The following is a 23,794-nucleotide window of genomic DNA, read 5'->3' on the forward strand; positions in this document are numbered from 1 at the left end:
TGGCAGTGGGGGCATGGGCACAGATATCTTTTCTGAACCTTTAAGATCCCCATCCGCAATGGCAATCGGCTTTATCTGCCTCCAGAAGCTGACCAGATCGTAGGCAGAGATGGTGACCGATACCGGCAGTGTGGCAGAAGCGTTCTCTCACGGGTCAGCAAGAGTGTGATAGCTTGGTTTCCCTCCGTTAGGATGTTGTGAGCTTAATAATGAAAAGCGTCCCTTGGACTTCTCAAGCCCTGGCTGTGTATGTGGCAGGGTACCATGTCCCGTGGTCCTGGGCACCAGCAACCTCCCACCAGAGCTTCGGCACCGGGTGCCACTTCAGTTCTGGGCTCTGCTCGCGCCGTTGGTGGGTTTGCCGAGCGGTGTCTGGGCTGCAGCCGCAGGCAGGGGTGTGCCGAGTGCGTTACCGGCGATATGGAGCGCGGAGCACAGCGATGGCTCCAGTGCCACGACGCGGGCGGGCTTGCGTGCAGCACAAACGTGTCTGTTGCCGGTGGCAGAAAAAGTCTGATGGCATGGCAGGACGGTGCCACAGGGACAGGGCGCTCTGGTAACAGCCGATCTCCGGTCGGTTTCTTGCCCCTCCTTTCTGCCCACACTCCTGAAGTGGCACTCACTCCTCTGCCAGATTTTCCCTGCTCTCCATCCTTACGGGATGATCCACTGGGCAGTGCCCACAGCACGTCAGCTGTGGCTTCTGAGCTTTGCTTGGCTTTTATCTGTTTTAAACTGTGCAATACCAAACACCACAACACAGGTTGTTTAAAGGTGTCCTAGGTTATAATATTGGGGTTTATTCCATTACTACCTGGAGCTGCAATTCCTTTTTCTTCCCTTATCTCGTGACTCAGAGATAAGTCCCTCCAGGAGGACCTATTCTTTTAGCCACATGACTGATAAGATCACAGCATTCTATTGTGAGATGCCACACCCAGAGGGAAAGAGCCAAATGATGTCCCTCCAGGAGGACCCATTCTTTTAGCCACTTAACTGATAAAATCACAGCATTCTATTGTGAGATGCTCCGCCCAGAGGGAGGAGCCAAACGATGCCATCAAGGATATAAGACGGGTTGTGCAGACAGCAAGCAGATCCCCTCTTCCAAGAGGAACAGCTGAGACATTCTCTTCACTGGACCTCCAGAGGGAAACTACATCAGTCTACAGGACCACTGCTTGGACAGAACCACTGCCCTAGCCAGCAAGTGTCAGGTTGTATCTCAAACTCTGTCAGTTGTTCTTCTTTTGTGCTATTCTATATATTTAGTTCTTTGTTCCCTTTTTCCTGGTAAATTGTATTTCTGGCTTAAAGCCTCTCACTGGTTTTGCTCTTCAAACCAGGACACTTATTCTCTCTCTTTTCCAGGAAGGCGAGCTCAGCTCTCCTGTGGGGACACCGACACCAACCTATAAATGGCCTCAAAACGGTACTCACAGCCTGCAGACCCTGTGATTCTCAAGAAGCTGCCTCGTCTGGAGCCTGCCACCGGCTTCCTGCCCCGGCAAATCCCAGGCACCTGCAGCCCGGTGCCCCACCCTGGCTCTGAAAGTCATTTCAGCTACACGGGCTCCTACTTTGCCTGCCCACTGCAGAGCCCCAAGGGCCCTGAGCACCCCCCAGCTGGCTGGAGCCCCACGCCCGCCTACCTACACTACGGCCCCGGTGCCCTGAGCCAGCCCGTGCCAGCTGAGCGGCCACTGCAGAACTTCCTGCTGTGCCCACCAGAGAGCCTTGACACCAGGCTACACCCCCTGCACAGCCAGAAGGGCAAGGACAGCCTGATAAGGCAGGAGAAGCTGATGGCCAGAAAGAAGCTGAACAGTCCCAGGTGCCCCTTGGCAGTGAAGAAGCCGGTGGTGGTGAAGAAGGCAGTTCCTCTAGCAGTCCCCAAGCCAGTGTACGGTGTCCCCGCCTCCTTCTTGGCTCCCAGGATGGCTCTGCTACTCGGGAAACAAGCAGAGAGCCTGCAGCAGCGACCAGGGAAGGTAAACTGGGCCCTGCCCCCGGCCACCCACCCTCTGCACACCAGCAAACCCCACAGGAGCGATCCCTGCACCAACCACAGCCTCCTGCTGCTGCCCTCCAGCCTGGCCCTGCCTTCCAGGGAGCAGCTGAGCTCCCCCGCTGCCTTACCCCAGTACTGTGTCACCTTTGATAAGCACGGGCCACCCCCCAGCACCCCGTTCCTGGAAGCAAGTTATCCTTCTGCCCAGAGTCAGAAGAAGATGCCAGAGGTCCCCAGCCTCAGCCTGGACCCCTGGCCCAAGCTCCAGCTGCCTGACAGCAGCCCAGTGATGCAGGAGAGGTCAGCAATGTGCTACCCACCCCACCCATACCTGCTGTCACCCCACAGAGCTGGCCCCCTCTACCACCCCCCAGCTCCCACTGCGGTGGAGCCCAGTGCCCTACCCAGCTGTGGCTATGTGGCAAGCAGGGAGCCCTTTCCTGGCACCTACCTCAAGCCCCAAGATCCCAGCAGTTATTTTCCCAGCCCCTGGGAGCCCTACGTGCCAAGGACAGTGGGTGTCAGGCTGGGGGCGGCGCTGAGGGATGCTGAGCCAGCCAGGGATGCCGAGCTGCCCAGGAACACCGGGTACCCAGGGTTTGCCGTCAGCCTGGGCGATGCATCCACGTTCCACGCCTCCTTTCCCGGCACGGAGCCGAGCTGTGAGCAGCACGGGGCAGACAGTCCGCAGTGGCGAGCAGCACCGAGGCACAGCAGCGCTTTCCAGCCTGTCTGCACCCCAGAGAGGCTTTCTGGGGGCTCCGGTGGGCTGGCTGAGACATTTCCCGAGAGAGGAGGGAGCTGGGAGAAACCCAGGCAAAGGGAGGAGGAGCACCTGTACCAAGGGAGGAGGAACAGCAGCCCGGCCCCTCAGGACACCCCCCATGGGGGACCAGGGGAAGGAAATGCCTGCAAGGTCAAGGATGCAGCCAAGGAGCTCATCCGCCCTTCTCTGTCCGTGACCCCCGTCAAAGGCCTGGAAGAGCTGAGGGACACCAAGGATTTGTCATCCTCCCCACCAGTGCCTGTGATCCACAACGTCTTCAGCCTGGCATCCTGCCAGGAGTATCTGGAGAGGGCCAAGGTCACAGACCTCATTCTGTTCTGCAGGAAGCATCTGTGGGAGGACTCCTCACCCCAAAACACGGGTGGCAGCCAGGAGCCTGCTGCTGTCAGAGACATCTCAGTGGTGTCCAGCCTGAGGTCAGGCAGTGATGCAGAGCAGAGCCAAGAGGAAAGTTGTTATGGGAGCATCCCTAAAAAGCCAAAGGCTGAGGCCCAAGAGCTGGAGTCTCAGGAGGGCAGCCCTGACAGGGTGGGCACTGAGGAGCCACCCCCTAAGGAAATGGTGCTGGACCTTAGCTTCAAGAAGAGACTGGTGGAAGCTGGGGACACCCAGAGACCCCCTGGCTTTGTGGAGGGGACACTGGACCGAGAGGATAAGGAGGAGCAAGAGGCTGCAGAAGGTAAGGTGGGGTTGCATCTCACAATGGGATGATGTAATCATATCAGTCATGCAGTGACACTCAATGGCCCATTAACAGAAGATATCTCCCCAGAATGAGGATGGGTCATGGAAGAGATAAGGAACACTGCCCCACCTGGTTTTAACAGATAGTGACAGAATACATGCTTTTGGTGACACCTTGCTTTGCAGTCTAAGACAGTTAAATACTACTTTTCTATATTGTAAGTTTGAATGGTGTTTTGCTAATCCATAGCTTTGCAAAGTGCCTGGCAAAGTTTTTCTGGACATATCACTTACCATGTACCAAGCCATAGATTGCTGAAGTTAAGTGGAAAAAATACGCATTACCTCTAAAACCTCTAAGTAGCTGAACACCCTTAAAAGGTGCTACAGTGTTTACTGACGGCTCTGGGAAAATAGGAAAAGCCCTTGTGACATGGAAAGAGGAAGGCGAGTGGCAAATGTTGGAGGGTCATGAAAATGGATCACCGCAGTTAGAACGGCGTGCTGTAGCTATGGCTTTCCAAAGTTTTCCCCACATTCCTCTAAATGCTGTGACTGACTCTGCCTATGGTGCTGATATCACACAGAGATTAGATCCAGCACTACTAGAGGAAATTGACAGTGCAAATCTATCTGACTACCTAAAAACCCTGCGCCATACCATCCTGGCCAGAACTTGCCCTATTACATGTTACACCTCAGAAGTCACAACAAATTTACCATCTTACATCACAGAGCGCAGTGCTCGAGCAGACCGGCTAGCTGGCTCTGCTTGGACAGCACCACAGCCAGACATGCCAGCACAAGCAAAGGCATCACCTGATTTCTTCCACCAAGGTGTTCTGGCCTTACAAGGGCAATCCCAGCTGTCAGTCACAGAGGCTCATAACATTGTTAACACCTGCACTGATTGCCAAGGCCACACTGCACCACTGCAGATGGGGATGAACCCTCGTGGACTACATGCTTTGCAAGTCTGGCAAAGTGATATCACACACATCCCTGAATTTGGATGTCTAAAAGATGTACATTTACCCATTAATACTTTTTCATCAGCAATATGGGCTACAGCACACACAGGTGAAAGGGGTCAGGATGCCATCACACATTGGCGTTCAGCCTCTGCTGCTTTAGGTATCCCCTTCCCCTGTCCATCAAAACAGACAATGGTCCTGTTTGCACTTCACAGAAAACAAGACACTTCCTACAGCTCTGGAGTGTGTCACACCACACTGGTATTCCCAAACCAGCACAGGACAAGCCATAGTGAAAAGAGCAGATGGCACTTGAGAATGGAAACTTGAAAAACAAAAGGGAGGAATGCGTGGTAAATCCCCACAGTGTGGAGTAGCTAAAGCTATCTATACACTAAATCATTTGAAAGTATTAGAAAAGTCACAGAACCCAGTCATTTTAAATCACTTTCTATCACTACAATCTGGCAATGATCAAACCCAAGGTAATGGTGCGAGACCTTCTCACCAATAGCGGGGAGGCACGTGGGATCTCATCACCTGTAAGGGCGGGGACATGCGTGTGTTTCAACAGACACAGGAACGCATTGGGTACCTGCCACATGTGTCCCTCTGGTGCTGTTGAGGCAGGGACAGGAATGAAGAGACTCCGTCTTCAGAAGGCAAAGAACGAACTTTATTAACAAGTAGCGTTCCTCTTTTATAACCAGGATCCCTAACGTGAAATATCATTGGCCTCAAAGTGAAAACCTTTCACACGATTGGTACACTGGACTTAGATCAGTGTGCCACAACATATTGATAAACAATATGAACGGAAAGCAAGAAAATAGATTTTTTACATTCCTCCTGGACAGTTTCCCAGGCTTAGCCTGGCAGAAATCTTTCTCTTTTTCTCTCTGACTGAACTGAGAATATCCACATCTCTCCTGCCTGGGGCCACAAGCAGCTTTCTCCAATAGCTCCTCAAGAGATGTGGTGGAGCCATGTGCAGAACAGCGATGGAGACAACTAGTTCACCTCCCTCACAGACATCTGGGACGATTGAAGCTATGGCTCATTTCAGGACTCTATTTGTTTACAAAATGTTTTTCTGTTTACAAATTGGTTTTGTGTTTACAAATTGTTTTTCTAGAAGTTGGGTATTCTCTAATGGCCCTAAGGGTTAAGTGGTTTCATTTTTAAGTGGTAAGTTGTAACTCTAAGTAGTTAACCTGTGGCCTGTTAGCCTGAAGGATTGTGACCTTGCCTAAGAGCTCCTGGAAGTGAGTGCTACAACTCCAGGGGTCCATGAGACACATCTCTGGCTGAGGGGTTCTACGCTTGTCAAATTAGGTAAAAGGCCTCCTTCAAATTAGAGCCCTGCTGCCTTCTGTCACCCTGGCTGCAAAGGGCCCTTGCAGGTAGGATAACAGAGAACACTTTGCAATTGTAATAAGAAGGAAAGGAGGAATTGTCACAGTACAGCTAGTCTGTAACTGGACAAGGTAACACAAATCCAATTCAGCTGGCCTGGTTTAGTAGATAGGGACAGGTGAACAGAAGATCCCAGGATGTGACGGAAAGAAAGACCCTTCCTCCCTCACCCTGCTTCACGTTATCTACCACCCCCAGAAGATGTAACCACACCTAACCCAGTAGTTTTCCACTCCTGACTAACCCTGGACTCCCTACCAACCCCCCCAATGTAGCAAAGACTATTTAAACCCATGAGATAAGATAATAAATGCTTTCGACCATCCACCACATTGGTGTCAGCGTGTGTCATTAGCCTGAGCAGCCCGGACTAGGCTGGGCTGCCGTGCTGCTCCTTGCGAACCAGGTCGCCGTTGCCTCCCCTGAAGGCAACACAGAGGGACCCCTCCAGCGATCCCTCCCATCAGAGGGTGGGCCAGAAGAAGGACTGAGAAATTAATCCAACCTCACCTGCCCCCCAGTAGGGGCTGGCTTGCTGCAGGATGGTGCAGGGCCATTGGGGGATGGGTGGGGCTGGCAGGAAAACATGGTCGGAAGAGAAGGGTCAAGGTGGGAAAATGGGGTCCCTGTAGCGTGGCCAGCGCCATCTTGGGAGGGGGTGGTGGGTGCACTGCATCTCGCCTGGGGAGGCACGGCCAATGCCACCCCTAAGGGAGGATACCAGTGCCCAGCAGGGCGCTTGGGGCGGCTCAGCCACTGCCATCCCCAAGGGAGAAGGTTTGGGGAAGTCTGTGGGGAAAAGGGAAGGAGGGGCTTCACAGAAGCCGAGGGGAAAATCTACAGGAGAGGGGCCCAACGCGGCTGGAAGCCAATGAAATGCGTGGATGTGAAGGGCCTCTCTTAGGATGTTAACAATTCTCCCATAGCTGATGTGTCGCCATTTACAATTCTGTCCCACTGGTGTCCTTTCGACCCCTCCCCTGCCCCCATAGCCCAGAATAGGGAGGAGAGGGTAGAAAAGGCAGCTTTCCAAGAAAGAGAAGGAGCTTTCCAGTATGAGTTACCCCAAAAAGGACCGAGCAAGGTTGCGTCCTCCTTGGAAAAGAAAAAGCCTCCTGGCCGCCAGGGACATGCAAGCCTACAGCCCCCGTCTCGACACGGATGGTGGTTAAAACGCAGAAAAGAAAAAAAGGTAGCTCAGCCACCTGCCAGGGTCCCCACCCTGCTCTGACCCAACTTACCCTACTGGCTCGGGAGGTGAAATCTCTATCTCTCTCCTCAGTGGTGGAAAATAACGCTGAACTGAGGCCGTATTCTTTCGCGGTTTGGCTCTCCCAGAAGTCTGGGTGTTCCCGTTAACCAGAGCTCGCCCCTGAAACTTTGTGTTCGGCCACTGTCAACATCTGGTCCCCATTCAAATGCATGTCCCCCTGACAGGCCACTCTTCGAGCTCAGTCCATCGAGCCACTGCCAAACTGTCCTCTTTGTCCTCGGGTAAGTCTACCCGGCTCATGGCCCCTGCAGTGCAGCTGCCCACGCAGCGCAGCTGTTACCGGGCGGGTTAGAGAGCACGCTGGTGAGGACGGAAGAGGGCCCCGGAGCTTCGGGTTTCTTTTCCGCCCGGCAAATCCACTCCTCTTAGCGTCTGCAGAGCTCTTGCGGTGGCAGAGTTCCTTTCTCTCTCCCCCTTTCACAAGTCGATGGAAATAGCCATCTTCTGCTACCATTTGTTGCCGTGCGACATCAGCTCCTGGCGGGCGCCTGCGGGCAGAATGGCAGGAGGGGGGGAGAAGCGGTGGCCGCTTTTCCCGTTTGGCTCTGCGAGGCTCAATTCTAGCGCGGGAACAGATGAATTGGCGACACGGGGCTTGGGTGCAAACACGTGTTTATTGTAGAAGTGTGCTCCCAAGACCCCGGGGCACCGAGTGGGGGTCGGTTATACCCCGTGCCCGGGGCAGGGGGGAACCTCAGAGGGGAGGCCAGGGAGCCGAGCAGAAGCTCTGGCCCACACAGGTCCAGATGCTCCAGATGTGCACTCCACCACCCTTGACACCCTCACACCGGTTTTACACAGGCCAGGAGAAGGGATGTCAAGGGAAGGAAAAGCCTGGAACCCAAACTGAGCGGGTTTTGGCTTTGAGAGAGGCACGAGGAGGGTGCTTGGCAGCAGCCCTGCTGTGGGAAGAGCTTCAGGACTCACCACCGGACTGGACAGACTGGGGCTCCAGCTGCCAGCTGAAGATGCTCCTTCCCTTGCTGGCCTCTGTGACGACTGTCCGGATGAGGTGGGAGCTGGTGGGAGCAGGAGCATCCCCCCGGAACAGAACCTCCCCTCGCACCACCACTGAGCCATTCCTGGCAGAGAGAGGAGACAGTGGGCAGCACACCTGCTGCCTCTTTTTTCTCCAGGTGCTTTTATCCAGGAACTCAGACAGGGATCCCTTGGGATGATGACACCAGTGAGGGAGTGTAGCCCCTCACAATGACCTGTCTGGAGCAGTTTCCTGGGCTGACCCTTCCCTCCAAGCCAAACCTGCAGCAGCTTGGACAAAAACAGAGACCACTGCTGCTTCCAGCAGGATCCATCCTTATTACACACACTCCAGTATTTATATATATCGGCTATGGGAAAGGTTGAAGAAAGTCTCAGGAGCACCCAGGAGGAAAGCCAAAACAGCCTACACCAACAAGCATTGGTTAGAGCAGAGGTTGCTGCCCTTATCAGCCATTCACTCCAACATCCACCTCCCAGCCTTCTGGGAGCAAAGGAAAAACATTCTTTCACACGTGCTGGTTATGGCTGCAGCCATTCCTCTGGCATACACCTTTCCCAAGAGAACAGAGTCTCTGTCAAAGTTACGTGTAACCAGCTGCTCTGCCACACAGGACTGCCTTAGGGCCAGGGTGGCTCCCTCAGGCCACTGCTGCCTCAGAACCCAGCCCCACAGCAGCCGCACACTCACAGGAACTCGAGGACATTTGCCTGCAGGAAGCTCTGGTAGGGTTCCATCCCTGGGGAGCCAGCTCTGCCCTTGCTCAGCAGCTCAGCCGGGCTGGAGGCCGCTCTGGTGCCTGCAGGGAGAGGCTCCCTGTCTGGGGAGGAGCGCTGGGAAGTGCTGGGGCCACTGGACACGACGTGGGCATCGAGGGTGACTCCTGTGGGCACAGCCAGGGTCTGGGAGCTGAGCAGGGAGCTGGCCACACGCCCAGCACCAGGAGAAGTCGGCGGGCAGGATGCAGATGTCACGCTGCTGCGGGTGGCAGGGCGGTGCCCAGGCTCAGAGACACGCTGCAGAGCTGGCTGTGGGGAGCAGGGGGGAGGCACAGAGCCTGGGCTGGCAGGGCTGGACCCTGCAGGTCCTGCTGCAGTGGGAACGGGGCCCACGGATGGTGTCCCGGGCTTGCTGTGCCTGGATCCTTCCATCATGGCCGTCTGTCCAAGCTCTGGGATGGCACCGATGGCTGTGGAGCTCATCCCAGGCACGGTGGGACCTGCAGGGCAGGGAGCCCTGGGCTGTGCTGGGGAGGCTCCAGGGGACATCGGCAGTGCAGGGGGAGAAGGCCACTCACTCTGTGTCCCCGAGGTGACAGCAGGAGCCCCAGATTCCACCGTGGGCAGGGAAGAAGGCAGCCCCTGCTGACTGTGGGCACCAGGAGCTGTGGCAGTGGTAGGAAGTGATGCCAGGACAGCACCCAGGAGTCCAGAGCCATTTCCTGGAACCTGGGCCAGCAGATCACCCACCGAGGGAGCAGCTGCCCCAGGCAGGGCAGTGCCAGCAGTGCCCCCGAGCCCCTCTGGTGTCAGGGCAGGGGGCATCCCCACCGTGCCAGGGCTCAGCCCGGCCGAGCTGGGTGTCCCTTGCCTGGGCAGAGCAGAGTCCACCACCGGCTCTGCCGTGCTGGGGCTCCAGGAGCCAGCACCCGTCAGTGTCCCTGTGGGGACATCGGGTGGGACTTGAGACCCTGCAGCAGCCCCTTGGAGCGGCACCACTTGGCTGGGTGCCCCCTGTGTCACTGCAGCCCCTGCAGAGGGGCCAGGAGCAGCTGTGGGGAGGGAAGGAGGCTGCAGCCGTACCTGGGAGGTGGCAGGGACCCCAGCAGCCGCCTCACTCCAAGCTCTGGAGGTGGCCTCAGACCCCCTCTGTGGGCTCTGGGGCTCTGCTGTGCCCACTCGCTGCCCCAGGCCAGCGGCTGAAGTCACTGCTGGCATCTGTGTGGCACCGCGTGAGCCTGGTCCTGCTCTGCGCCAGGAGCCAGGACTGGGGACACCCTCGGGCTGGCAGAGCCAAGCTGAGGCAGCAGGCTCCCTTTTGCCAGGCCCCTGTGTGAGGGACAGCCTGACAGGCACTGCTGTGCCCAGCCTGAGCCCTTCCCTGTCCCCAGGGCCAGGCTGCCGCTGCAGGGAGCTCCGAGGTGTCCGTGTGGCCGCAGTCCCTGTCCCCAGGCTCCGTCCCCCAGCACCTGCCCCAGGGCTCACAACTCCGGGGAGCCCCGGGAAGCAGCCCGAGGAGAGGCGGTCCCCCCGTGCTGTCACCAGACTGTCACCCGCCCCTCGCTGGGAGGCAGAGGAGCCCGGGGGACCCCAGGTGACAGCAGCCAGAGCGCCCAGGCCGTAGGGGACAGCAGTGGCACACACGCACACGGCCAGCAGCAGGAAGGCGCTGCACCACAGCCTGCGGGCAGGGACAGCCCCGCGGGCAGCAGGACACGGGGCTGTGCCCGCAGCCCCTTCCCTCTCAGCACGGAGCATCGTTCCTGCCTGCAGGGCAGCAGCAACGTCTGGGGGGCTCGGTGCTCCAACCCCTCAGCTCATCCTGGCAGGGCCACGGCGAGAGCTCAGCTGTGGAGAGGGACAGCAGCAGATTCAGGGTGGGGCTCTGCAGCTCCCACATCCCAGGGCCTGGCCCCTTCCCAAGCTTCCCATCCCCAGAGCTCCTCATTAAACCCCCTCCTGCTCCCCAGCAGCCTCCCAGCCCAGGAAAGCCTGTGCCAAGCCTCAGCACCTCCTGGGAAGCTCCCAGGGCAGCACAGGGATGGAACCAGCCCTGGGCTCAGACATGACTTCATTCCCTGCCCCAAACAGACACCTGGCCCCAGAAACCACCCCAAAGAGGGCCAGGACCACCAGCACCCCTCACCTGGCAGCACCCCTGCAGAAGAGAGCACCAAGGCCCAGCCAGACCCTGCCTTTTATCTGCATTCCCAGGGGGAGGATGTGGCTCCATTCCAGCTGTCCCAAATTAACACACAAACTCCTCTGCACTCTCCCAGGTGCAGCTGGAGGGGTCTCAGCTTCCCTCTGATCCTCATGCAGCACTCAGCAGCAGCAGGAGGGGCTGGGCCTGTCCCTCTGAACAGGATGATCCCCAAACCCTGCTGCTGCTCCCCAAAACTCCCTGCTTGCATGGTTATGGCAGTGCTCACCTGCTGGGCTCCCCTACCTGGGGTGACAGAGGTGGATTGCAGCACTTGGCCTTTGGGATCAGGCAGATTCTGTGCCTGATGGAGGCTCACAAGGGGGAGGAACTCAGGGGCCCCCACTGGGTCAGCCCAGGCTGCATCCCTGAGCACCCCAGACTCTCCTGCCCAGTTTCTGATGCTCAGACACCCACCAGCACCCTCTTCCCAGGCTGTCACCTGGGGAGTTTGTGGAGCCTGGGATGTGCTCCTGTGGTGGCATCCTGGACACTGGATCCAGCCTGCAGTGATGGGACAGAGGGGCTGGGCACAGCGCTCGTGGCTTGTTGCAGGCAGAAGAGGGCAAGTGCATCAGGATTTGGGGACCCTCCAACCCCCGGGAGATCCCGTTATGCCCACACTGGGACACAGAAACAGAAGCAGGGCATGTCTGGAAACAAGCCAAACTCTTTTAAACCAGGTGAGGCAACTTTTCATATTCTTACAAAAAAATTAAATAAAGGGAAGGAACTTTTTTTCCTGGAACCATATATATGTACAAAACCAACATTATTTACAAACATTGCTTTCTGAATGGCTGTGCACAGGCATGGAGTGGTGGGGGGGAGTGAGGAGAAGAGCAGCATACCCCTTACCCATCCCATCCACAGCCACCCCATGCCCACAATAAAACAGGAGGGCACCCCCAGAAAACCCCCAGTAGGACACACACCTTTTGGCTAAAATAAGTACAGTCTGGGTAGGGTCATTTCTACCCATCCCCCCCACCCCATCTTCTTACTTTAAAATAAATATCCCCTGTAGTGAAATGAAACTTGAGTAACCCTTGTTTTGTTCCTCCATGTCCTACAGCAGCTTGAAGAACACCTGAGCAATGAGTTTTTAAGGCCTCTGCTGTGTACCCTGCTGCAGCCCCCAGGGCGAGGGGCTGTCCCTTAGTCCTGGGATGCCAACATCCCTCCTGGCATGCCCGTAACCCTTTGGGATGAAAGGATCCCTCCTTCCAAGGTCTGGCACCAAGGTGGTCCCTAAACATGCATCTCCCATGTTCTCCTTTGGGGCAGGATCTGGGATGCAAAGCGATTTGGTTTTCTTTTCTTTAAGAGTCTTTAAATCTTTCTTGCAGCTTTTTAGTTTAAATAAAAAGACACATATAAAATACAGCATTTAAAGAAAAAAATAACCCAAAACACATGACCTGAAGGCAGCAGCTCCTTATAAAGGTAAATCCCGAACATTTGTAAAATGTCTTCATTTATGATAACAAAAAACTTAGTTTGAGACTATGGAAGTCATCATTCCCTTGCCCTTGCTGCTGTGCCAGGTCTTTGTGGCACTATAAAGGTGAAAATGCCAGAGGAAGGGGATTGTTATTGGGAATGGCGTGGATAAAGCAGGAGGGGGCATTCAGAGAGGAGGAGGTGGGATGTCATCCCTTCAGTCCCTTTTTCCAAGGCTGGGGACGGTGCTGTGGCCATTTCCATGCTCCTCTTGCTCCAGCTCCTCTGGAACTCCAGCCATTCCCACTCAGCTCACCAGGGCAATCATGGATGAAGGCAGGGCATGCACTGGAAGATGATCCACTCAAAGAAAAGCAGCTCCAGCTGCTGTGAGGGGCTCGAGCCCATGTGCGGGCCTGGATAACCCTCCAGCAGCATCCCTCTGTGTGTCCCTGGAGCACCACTGAGCTGTCCTCCACCTGAGCAGCATCCCCAGAGGGTCCCTAGCAAGGTATCAGCATCCCGGAGGAGCCGGATGCAGGTGGCAGCTGAGCACCTGCCTGCAGGGCTGCTGGTGGTCTCAGCATCCACGGCTCTGGGGACTCAGGACCTTCCCATTCCCATCACCGTTTGGCTGTTGCCCTTGGCACATTCCTCAGTGCCTCCTTTCCCCTGATTTGTCCATGGCTGTCACTTTGCCATCAGTTTTCAGTGCCTCCGTGCCAGGGCTACCTGGGAGAGGAAGGAGTGGTTAGGGAGGGCAGATCCTCACATCCCGAATATTCCCTGCTCCAGCCCAGCCCAGGGAGCAGAGCCTCCCCAGCCACCTCCAGCTGCTCATCATCACATGAAATCCACACACACACCTCCACAAAACAACAAAACAACCCCATCAATTCCTACAAACCCATGTGGAAGAGGAGTTACCTACTTGGAAGGCTGGCCAGAATCTGAGCTTAAACCTGGAAGAAATAAAGTTGCTGTTAATGGCCTTGAGCAGACACAAAAGGTTATCTGGACAGAGCAGTGAAGTCACCAGCTGGATGGGACAGCCATGGGTGTCAGGTCTGACACTGCGCCCTTGGATGGGCAGAAGTGGTCTGGAACTGTCTGAAACCTCCTCAATACCCCCAGGATGAGTTTTCTCCCTTACAGTTCAAACTTGCCCCCTCCACAGCCCACAGAGGAAAAGCTGGGCAGAACCCTCGGTAGGACAGGGATGCTGAGGCACCTTTGGATGCTCCCCAGCAGCAGCAGCACCTGGAGGGCAAGCACAGCTGGAACATCCCTGGGAGAGCCCCAGGGACCCATCCCCAGGAGATGCCGGGCTACCTACGGAGCTGCTGCCGGATGGAGTTGTGCCAGTGGAGGTTGAGCAGGTCAGGGTAGATTTCAGGAAGCTGCTTGATCGCCAGGAGCTTCAGCATGCGGGAGGTGCAGCTCTTCAGCTCCAGGTCCCTCAGGTGCCTCTCCTCCGAGAGGGTGGTGGGACACAGCTCCACCTTGTGCTTCTGCAGCACTTGGTCCACTAAGCTCCCGGGCAGCGTTGGGAAGAGCTTCTCCTTCACCACGTGGATGGGGATGAAGATGGCTCCCGCCCGGACGACGTGGGGGAAAGGGCAAGCGGACATGAAGGTCTTCAGCTGGGAGAGCAGGTCAGTGAGGAGCCTGCCCACGTCATGATAAGCCAGCCAGATCTCCTTGCCATTGCTGGGCTTCTGAGGACTGGGAGCCTTGGAGCCGTTCTTGGGGCTGGGCAGGGATTTGGGCATCTCTCCCAGCTCTTCTGCCAGCTCTGCTTTCTTCAGCCACTCCTGCAGGAGCTCCGGGGAGGAGCGGGACACTGAGCCTGAAATGGTGTCACAGAGCAAGGTGTGCAGGGAGGTGAAGTACTGCCCCGGGGGGGTCTGTGAGGGAAGAAACCAACCTTCTGGACCACCAACACCTTCTCCTCCACCGAAGTGGAGGGGGCATTGGAAACCAGGATCTGGGGAGGGTTTGGGGCCAGGATGATGCTGAGCTGGGGGTCAGACTGTGGGAACAGGGTGGTGCGGGATGGAGAGAAGGCTGAGTGAGCTGGTGTGGGGGTGCTGCTGCAGGGGCTGGGCTGGGGGGCTTGAGAGCTTCCATCCTGCTGGGTGGGCTCAGTGCTGGGTGGGAGGGAGGGCAGCAGTTTGTATTTCTGGAACATGAAGTTGGCTGAGCTCTGGAAGCTGCTCTTGTCCCCAGAGTCCGCCTCAGGCACCCGGGGCTGTGCACCCTCTCCCGACCCCACCTTCCCTCCTGTAGCCTCTTTCTGCTCCTTATCCTCTCGGTCCAGTGTCCCCTCCACAAAGCCAGGGGGTCTCTGGGTATCCCCAGCTTCCACCAGTCTCTTCTTGAAGCCAAAGTCCAGCACCATTTCCTTAGGGGGTGGCTCCTCAGTGCCCACCCTGTTAGGGCTGCCCTCCTGAGACTCCAGCTCTTGGGCCTGAGCCTTTGGCTTTTTAGGGATGCTCCCATAACAACTTTCCTCTTGGCTCTGCTCTGCATCACTGCCTGACCTCAGGCTGGACACCACTGAGACGTCTCTGACAGCAGCAGGCTCCTGGCTGCCACCCGTGTTTTGGGGTGAGGAGTCCTCCCACAGATGCTTCCTGCAGAACAGAATGGGGTCTGTGACCTTGGCCCTCTCCAGATACTCCTGGCAGGGTGCCAGGCTGAAGACATTGTGGATCACAGGCATTGGTGGGGAGGATGACAAATCCTTGGTGTCCCTCAGCACTTCCAGCCCTTTGACGGGGGTCACGGACAGAGAAGGGTGGATGAGCTCCTTGGCTGCATCCTTGACCTTGCAGGCATTTCCTTCCCCTGGTCCCCCATGGGGGGTGTCCTGAGGGGCCGGGCTGCTGTTTCTCCTCCCTGGGTACAGGGGTGTGACAGCTACTGCTGGTCTAAAGCTACAGAGATAATTGGGCCCAACAGACACTTACTCGACCAGCCCAGCTCATCAGAAGGTAGAAGTAAACAAGTCCCCAAGTGTACTAATGATAGATTGGAATTACGTTCAAACAGGGGACCTCACTCAATCACTTGGAATCATGGATGCCCTCCTACCATTGGCCAGTCAGCTGGGTGGAGTTAAAATCTTCAGTCACTCTTGCTTGTATGAGCGGCAGATTTGAAACCCCTATAAAAAGACCTTTCAGAAAAGAAACCTTGGCTGTTGCTGCAGGAGCACGGTGTGTGCTTGTCGCATTCCTGTCTCCAACGCCCCAGCGACATTTGGTGCCTGTGTGAGGATAACAAGGTGCCGTGGTATTGCAGAGTGATGGAGGAACAGAGGTTGCTGCCAGCCAGCTGGGCGGGCTGTGAGAAGCTGCAGGCAGTGGAAGGAGCTGCTGGCAGTAGAGAAAGCTGTGGGCAGCAGAGGCCTTGTCTTAGATTGCAATGCAAAATATCACCAAAAGCATTCTATGGTATTCTATTACCATCTGTTAAAACCAGGCGGGGCAGTGTTCTTTATCTTTTCCATGACCCGCCCTCCCTCCGGGGAGATATCTTCTGTTAATGGGCCATTGAGTGTCACTGCATGACTGATAAAATTACATCATCCCATTGTGAGATGCTCCACCCAGGGGAAGGAGCCAAGCATTCCTACCTGGATACAATCTGAGACTTTTCAACACTACAGGCAGCCTTTTCCACTGGATTCCCAGAGGAAGACCAGACCCGTCTACTTCACCACTTGATCTTCAGAGGAAAACTACACCCTTCTAAAGGATCACTGCTTCAACAGAACCACACCTGTCACTTGAGGAAGACTGCAGCCACCACTTAGTCGGACTGCAAACAACACCCTGACCCCAGGGTGTCAAGTCAAATTCTGACTATGTCAGTGTTTTTTTTTTTTTTTTTTTTTGTACTACTGCATTTTTCTTTAATCGTCCTATTAAATTGTAGGGATTTTTTAAATTTATACGTAACAGTGAAGAACTGTTATTTCTTTTCTCATATCTTTGCCTGAGGGCCCATTAAATTCTAAACTGTAACAATTTGGAGGGAGGGGTTTACATTTTCCATTTCAAGGGAGGCTCCTGCCTTCATTAGCAGACACTTGTCTTTCAAACCAAGACAGAATCAGCTGACAAAGCAATACTATCTGATTCAGCCACAATTTTAGCAGGTGTATTAATTAATTTATTTAAGGATGGATTTTTTTTTGGTAACAAATTTATAGGCCTTTTGCAGTCCTCATTTGCACTATCCCATGCCAATTTTCAATTAATTGATTTCTTGCATCATTATTCATTAGTTGCTTTTCCATGACATCTGTAAGAGACGGTCCAAAGATCCCTCATCTGCCTCATGAGCACCATCAAGAATGCAGATTGAAGCCCCCCCTAAGGACTGAGACCCTTACAATTCTAACACAGGGGCACTGGCCTGACTGAAGCGGGATGTCTGCCAAGTGTTACCTGCAAATGTGCTCGCTGGACCAAGACTGCTTTCCCACGGGAACCAGTCCTGAAACAATGGGTCCTGCTCACTGCTGGGACTGGTTTGTCCTGTTCGGAACTGGACTGTCTGTACGTGTTCTCAATGGACTTATTCTCTACTGTCCTGTACCTGTTCCCTCCACATACCTTCCTGTTCCCCCGACCTGGCAGAAGACTATAAAAGACCCCTGAGTTTACCAGAGAGTTTGAGATTCTCCCTGATGTGACAAGACAGACCTATTGGCTGGCTGGACAATGAGGATTTTGTGTCTCTGTTGGTAGCTCTTACCCCCTCCCACCTCTTTCTCTCTCGCTTTCTCTCTCTCTCTCTCTCTCTCCCCTTTATCTCCTTTCTAATCATCCCACCCATAGGCTGTGAGCCACGCGATGGCAGTGGGGGCATGGGCACAGATATCTTTTCTGCACCTTTAAGATCCCCATCCGCAATGGCAATCGGCTTTACCCTCCTCCAGAAGCTGACCAGATCATAGGCAGAGATGGTGACCGATACCGGCAGTGTGGCAGAAGAGTTCTCTCACAGGTCAGCAAGAGTGTGATAGCTTGGTTTCCCTCCGTTAGGATGTTGTGAGCTTAATAATGAAAAACGTCCCTTGGACTTCTGGAGCCCTGGCTGTGTATGTGGCAGGGTACCATATCCCATGGTCCTGGGCACCAGCAACCTCCCACCAGCGCTTCGGCACTGGGTGCCACTTCACTTCTGGGCTCTGCTCGCGCCGTTGGTGGGTTTGCCGAGCGGTGTCTGGGCTGCAGCCGCAGGCAGGGGTGTGCCGAGTGCGTTACCGGCGATATGGAGCGCGGAGCACAGCGATGGCTCCAGTGCCGTGACGCGGGCGGGCTTGCGTGCAGCACAAACGTGTCTGTTGCCGGTGGCAGAAAAAGTCTGATGGCATGGCAGGACAGTGCCACAGGGACAGGGCGCTCTGGTAACAGCTGCTCTCCGGTCGGTTTCTTGCCCCTCCTTTCTGCCCGCACTCCTGAAGTGGCACTCACTCCTCCGCCAGATTCTCCCCGCTCTCCATCCTTACGGGATGATCCGCTGGGCAGTGCCCACAGCACATCAGCTGCGGCTTTTGAGCTTTGCTTGGCTTTTATCTGTTTTAAACTGTGCAATACCAAACACCAGGTTGTTTAAAGGTGTCCTAAGTTATAATATTGGGGTTTATTCCATTACTACCTGGAGCTGCAATTCCTTTTTCTTCCCTTATCTCGTGACTCAGAGATAAGTCCCTCAAGGAGGACCTATTGTTTTGGCCACTTAACTGATAAGATCACAGCATTCTATTGTGAGATGCCACACCCAGAGGGAAAGAGCCAAATGATGTCCCTCCAGGAGGACCCATTCTTTTAGCCACATGACTGATAAAATCACAGCATTCTATTGTGAGATGCTCCGCCCAGAGGGAGGAGCCAAATGATGCCATCAAGGATATAAGCGGGGTTGTGCAGACAGCAAGCAGATCCCCTCTTCCAAGAGGAACAGCTGAGATATTCTCTTCACTGGACCTCCAGAGGGAAACTACATCAGTCTACAGGACCACTGCTTGGACAGAACCATATCTGCTACCACTGCCCTAGCCAGCAAGTGTCAGGTTGTATCTCAAACTCTGCCAGTTGTTCTTCTTTTGTGCTATTCTATATATTTAGTTCTTCTTTCCCTTTTTCCTAGTAAATTCTATTTCTGGCTTAGAGCCTCTCACTGGTTTTGCTCTTCAAACCAGGACACTTATTCTCTCTCTTTTCCAGGAAGGCCAACTCAGCTCTCCTGTGGGGACACCGACACCAACCTATAAATGGCCTCAAAACGGTACTCACAGCCTGCAGACCCTGTGATTCTCAAGAAGCTGCCTCGTCTGGAGCCTGCCACCGGCTTCCTGCCCTGGCAAATCCCAGGCACATGCAGCCCTGTGCCCCACCTTGGCTCTGAAAGTCATTTCAGCTACACGGGCTCCTACTTTGCCTGCCCACTGCAGAGCCCCAAGGGCCCCGAGCAGCCCCCAGCTGGCTGGAGCCCCACGGCCGCCTACCTACACTACGGCCCCGGTGCCCTGAGCCAGCCCGTGCCAGCTGAGGGACCACTGCAGAACTTCCTGCTGTGCCCACCAGAGAGCCTTGACACCAGGCTGCAGCCCCTGGACAGCTGGAAGAGCAAGGACAGCCTGATAAGGCAGGAGAAGCTGATGCCCAGAAAGAAGCTGAACAGCCCCAGGTGCCCCTTGGCAGTGAAGAAGCCGGTGGTGGTGAAGAAGGCAGTTCCTCTAGCAGTCCCCAAGCCAGTGTACGGTGCCCCCACCTCCTTCTTGGCTCCCAGGATGGCTCTGCTACTCGGGAAACAAGCAGAGAGCCTGCAGCAGCGACCAGGGAAGGTAAACTGGGCCCTGCCCCCGGCCACCCACCCTCTGCACCCAAGCAAACCCCACAGGAGCAATCCCTGCACCAACCACAGCCTCCTGCTGCCCCCCTCCAGCCTGGCCCTACCTTCCAGGGAGCAGCTGAGCTCCCCCACTGCCTTACCCCACTACTGTGTCACCTTTGATAAGCACGGGCCACCCCCCAGCACCCCGTTCCTGGAAGCAAGTTATCCTTCTGCCCAGAGTCAGAAGAAGATGCCAGAGGTCCCCTGGCCCAAGCTCCAGCTGCCTGACAGCAGCTCAGTGATGCAGGAGATGACAGCAATGTGCTACCCACCCCACCCATACCTGCTCTCACCCCACAGAGCTGGCCCCCTCTACCACTGCCCAGCTCCCACTGTGGGGGAGCCCAGTGCCCTACCCAGCTTTGGCTACGTGGCAAGCAGGGAGCTCTTTCCCAGCATCTACCTAAAGCCCCAAGATCCCAGCAGTTATTTTCCCAGCCCCTTGGAGCCCCACGTGCCAAGGACAGTGGGTGCCAGGCTGGGGGCGGCGCTGAGGGATGCTGAGCCAGCCAGGGATGCTGAGCTGCCCAGGAACACCGGGTACCCAGGGTTTGCTGTCAGCCTGGGCGATGCATCCACGTTCCACGCCTCCTTTCCCGGCACGGAGCCGGGTGGTGAGCAGCACGGGGCAGACAGTCCGCAGTGGCGAGCAGCACCGAGGCACAGCAGCGCTTTCCAGCCTGTCTGCACCCCAGAGAGGCTTTCTGGGGGCTCCAGTGGGCTGGCTGAGACATTTCCCGAGAGAGGAGGGAGCTGGGAGAAACCCAGGCAAAGGGAGGAGGGGCACCAGTACGAAGGGAGGAGGAACAGCAGCCCGGCCCCTCAGGACACCCCCCATGGGGGACCAGGGGAAGGAAATGCCTGCAAGGTCAAGGATGCAGCCAAGGACCTCATCCGCCCTTCTCTGTCCGTGACCCCCGTCAAAGGGCTGGAAGAGCTGAGGGACACCAAGGCATTGTCATCCTCCCCACCAATGCCTGTGATCCACAACGTCTTCAGCCTGGCACCCTGCCAGGAGTATCTGGAGAGGGCCAAGGTCACAGACCTCATTCTGTTCTGCAGGAAGCATCTGTGGGAGGACTCCTCACCCCAAAACACGGGTGGCAGCCAGGAGCCTGCTGCTGTCAGAGATGTCTCAGTGGTGTCCAGCCTGAGGTCAGGCAGTGATGCAGAGCAGAGCCAAGAGGAAAGTTGTTATGGGAGCATCCCTAAAAAGCCAAAGGCTGAGACCCAAGAGCTGGAGTCTCAGGAGGGGAGCCCTGACAGGGTGGGCACTGAGGAGCCATCCCCTAAGGAAATGGTGCTGGACCTTAGCTTCAAGAAGAGACTGGTGGAAGCTCGGGACACCCAGAGACCCCCTGGCTTTGCCGAGGGGACACTGGACCGAGCGGATAAGGAGGAGAAAGAGGCTGCAGAAGGTAAGGTGGGGTTGCATCTCACAATTGGATGATGTAATCTTATCAGTCATGCAGTGACACTCAATGGCCCATTAACAGAAGATATCTCCCCAGAGAGAGGATGGGTCATGGAAGAGATAAGGAACACTGCCCTGCCTGGTTTTAACAGATAGTGACAGAATACATGCTTTTGGTGACATCTTGCATTGCAGTCTAAAACAGTTAAATACAACTTTTCTATATTGTTAGTTTGAATGGTGTTTTGCTAATCCACAGCTTTGCAAAGTGCCTGGCAAAGTTTTTCTGGACAAATCACTTACCATGTACCAAGCCATAGATTGCTGAAGTTAAGTGGAAAAAAACCGCATTTCCTCTAAAACCTCTAAATAGCTGAACACCCTTAAAAGGTGCTACAGTGTTTACTGACGGCTCTGGGAAAATAGGAAAAGCCCTTGTGACATGGAAAGAGGAAGGCGAGTGGCAAATGTTGGAGGGTCATGAAAATGGATCACTGCAGTTAGAACGGTGTGCTGTAGCTATGGCTTTCCAAAGTTTTCCCCACATTCCTCTAAATGCCGTGACTGACTCTGCCTATGGTGCTGATATCACACAGAGATTAGATCCAGCACTACTAGAGGAAATCGACAGTGCAAATCTATCTGACTCCCTAAAAACCCTGCACCATACCATACTGGCCAGAACTTGCCCTATTACATGCTACACCTCAGAAGTCACAACAAAGTTACCATATTTCATCACAGAGCGCAGTGCTCGAGCAGACCGGCTAGCTGGCTCTGCTTGGACAGCACCACAGCCAGACATGCCAGCACAAGCAAAGGCATCACCTGATTTCTTTCACCAAGGTGTTCTGGCCTTACAAGGGCAATCCCAGCTGTCAGACACAGAGGCTCATAACATTGTTAGCACCTGCACTGACTGCCAAGGCCACACTGCACCACTGCAGATGGGGATGAACCCTCGTGGACTACATGCTTTGCAAGTCTGGCAAAGTGATATCACACACATCCCTGAATTTGGATGTCTAAAAGATGTACATTTACCCATTAATACTTTTTCATCAGCAATATGGGCTACAGCACACACAGGCAAAAGGGGTCAGGATGCCATCACACATTGGCGTTCAGCCTCTGCTGCTTTAGGTATCCCCTTCCCCTGTCCATCAAAACAGACAATGGTCCTGTTTGCACTTCACAGAAAACAAGACACTTCCTACAGCTCTGGAGTGTGTCACACCCCACTGGTATTCCCAAACCAGCACAGGACAAGCCATAGTGAAAAGAGCACATGGCACTTGAGAATGGAAACTTGAAAAACCAAAGGGCGGAATGTGTTGTGAATCCCCACAGGGCGGAGTAGCTAAAGCTATCTATACACTAAATCATTTGAGAGTATTAGAAAAGTCGCAGAACCCAGTCATTTTAAATCACTTTCTATCACTACAATCTGGCAATGATCAAACCCAAGGTAATGGTGCGAGACCTTCTCACCAATAGCGGGGGAGGCACGTGGGATCTCATCACCTGTAAGGGCGGGGACATGCGTGTGTTTCAACAGACACAGGAACGCATTGGGTACCTGCCACATGTGTCCCTCTGTGGCTGTTGAGGTAGGGACAGGAATGAAGAGACTCCATCGTCAGAAGGCAAAGAACGAACTTTATTAACAAGTAGCGTTCCTCTTTTATAACCAGGATCCCTAAGGTGAAATATCATTGGTCTCAAAGTGAAAACCTTTCACACGATTGGTACACTGGACTTAGATCAGTACAGCACAACATATCGATAAACAATATGAACGGAAAGCAAGATAATACATTTTTTACATTCCTCCTGGACAGTTTCCCAGGCTTAGCCTGGCAGAAATCTTTCTCTTTTTCTCTTTGACTGAACTTAGAATATCCACATTTCTCCTGCCTGGGGCCACAAGCTGCATTCTCCAATAGCTCCTCAAGAGATGTGGTGGAGCCATGTGCAGAACAGTGATGGAGACAACTTGTTCACCTCCCTCACGGACATCTGGGACGATTGAAGCTATGGCTCATTTCAGGACTCTATGTGCTTACAAAATGTTTTTCTAGAAGTTGGGTATTTTCTAATGGCCCTAAGGTTTAAGTGGTTTCATTTTTAAGTGGTAAGTTGTAACTCTAAGTAGTTAACCTGTGGCCTGTTAGCCTGAAGGATTATGATCTTGCCTAAGAGCTCCTGGAAGTGAATGCTACAACTCCAGGGGTCCATGAGACACATCTCTGGCTGAGGGGTTCTACGCTTGTCAAATTAGGTAAAAGGCCTCCTTCAAATTAGAGCCCTGCTGCCTTCTGTCACCCTGGCTGCAAAAGGCCCTTGCAGGTAGGATAACAGAGAACACTTTGCAATTGTAATAAGAAGGAAAGGAGGAATTGTCACAGTACAGCTAATCTGTAACTGGACAAGGTAACACAAATCCAATTCAGCTGGCCTGGTTTTTTCCAGTGCCGATGCGCTCTTCTCCCTTCTGCCTTTCCCTTGCCCCGGCTAGCCCTGGGGAGAAGGGGCGTGGGCAGATTTCCAGCGCTTCCCACTTAACCTCGCAGGCTTTGGGCAGCGCTGTCGGAGTTCGGAGAGCAGTCAGCGACCCCACGGCGATTTAATGAAGAGAGTCTTTCTCCAGGGGGCGAATTCTGTTTTATTGTAATCCAGCGGGGAAAACAATAATTCGAAGGGAACCAGACGTGCCACGCCTGCGTTTGCCGGAGCGGCGTGAGTGGGGGGAGCGCGCTGGAGCCAGCCAGGAGAAAGAGTGGAGCGTGCCAATCGAATGAACTAAATACGGAACGGGGGAGAACCGGAGCAGCCAATGGGGTAAAGCCACAGGGGGTTTGAGGGTAGTGGGATACGGGGGTACATCCAAAGAATGACGGGCAGGGGAAGGGTCCCAGGTCCTCTGCCTATCACCCGGCGTCCCGGGTGGAAGATTCT

General features: G+C 54.7%; 2 protein-coding genes and 1 pseudogene across 2 annotated transcripts; 2 read left to right on the top strand and 1 right to left on the bottom strand.

Moving 5' to 3' along the window:
• The first annotated feature begins 1,332 nt into the window (after positions 1–1,332).
• Positions 1,333–7,437, top strand: LOC140684809 (uncharacterized protein C15orf39 homolog). Its single transcript, XM_072934014.1, has 2 exons — positions 1,333–3,477; positions 7,310–7,437. The coding sequence occupies exons 1-2, from the start codon at positions 1,419–1,421 to the stop codon at positions 7,435–7,437; spliced, it is 2,187 nt and encodes a 728-aa protein (XP_072790115.1). The 5' UTR covers positions 1,333–1,418.
• Positions 7,438–11,721: 4,284 nt separating this feature from the next.
• LOC140684810 (uncharacterized protein C15orf39 homolog) lies at positions 11,722–18,028 on the bottom strand (annotated as a pseudogene).
• Positions 18,029–18,755: 727 nt separating this feature from the next.
• Positions 18,756–22,868, top strand: LOC140684811 (uncharacterized protein C15orf39 homolog). The gene is made up of 2 exons (XM_072934015.1): positions 18,756–20,840; positions 22,783–22,868. Exons 1-2 carry the CDS (start codon positions 18,800–18,802, stop codon positions 22,866–22,868), a joined length of 2,127 nt encoding a protein of 708 aa, XP_072790116.1. The 5' UTR covers positions 18,756–18,799.
• The last annotated feature ends 926 nt before the right edge of the window (positions 22,869–23,794 follow it).

Source organism: Taeniopygia guttata, chromosome 10 (genome assembly GCF_048771995.1).
Source record: "Taeniopygia guttata chromosome 10, bTaeGut7.mat, whole genome shotgun sequence".
NCBI classification, from domain to species: Eukaryota; Metazoa; Chordata; class Aves; order Passeriformes; family Estrildidae; genus Taeniopygia; species Taeniopygia guttata.

What these genes read in the sequence shown, in the direction of transcription:
- LOC140684809 (XM_072934014.1), top strand. Translation starts at nt 1,419, where the DNA reads ATGGCCTCAAAACGGTACTCACAGCCTGCAGACCCTGTGATTCTCAAG. An exon ending in GGAGCAAGAGGCTGCAGAAG is followed by an intron (nt 3,478 to 7,309) that starts GTAAGGTGGGGT and finishes TCCCCCTGACAG; the next exon opens with GCCACTCTTCGAGCTCAGTC.
- LOC140684811 (XM_072934015.1), top strand. Translation starts at nt 18,800, where the DNA reads ATGGCCTCAAAACGGTACTCACAGCCTGCAGACCCTGTGATTCTCAAG. An exon ending in GGAGAAAGAGGCTGCAGAAG is followed by an intron (nt 20,841 to 22,782) that starts GTAAGGTGGGGT and finishes ATTCTCCAATAG; the next exon opens with CTCCTCAAGAGATGTGGTGG.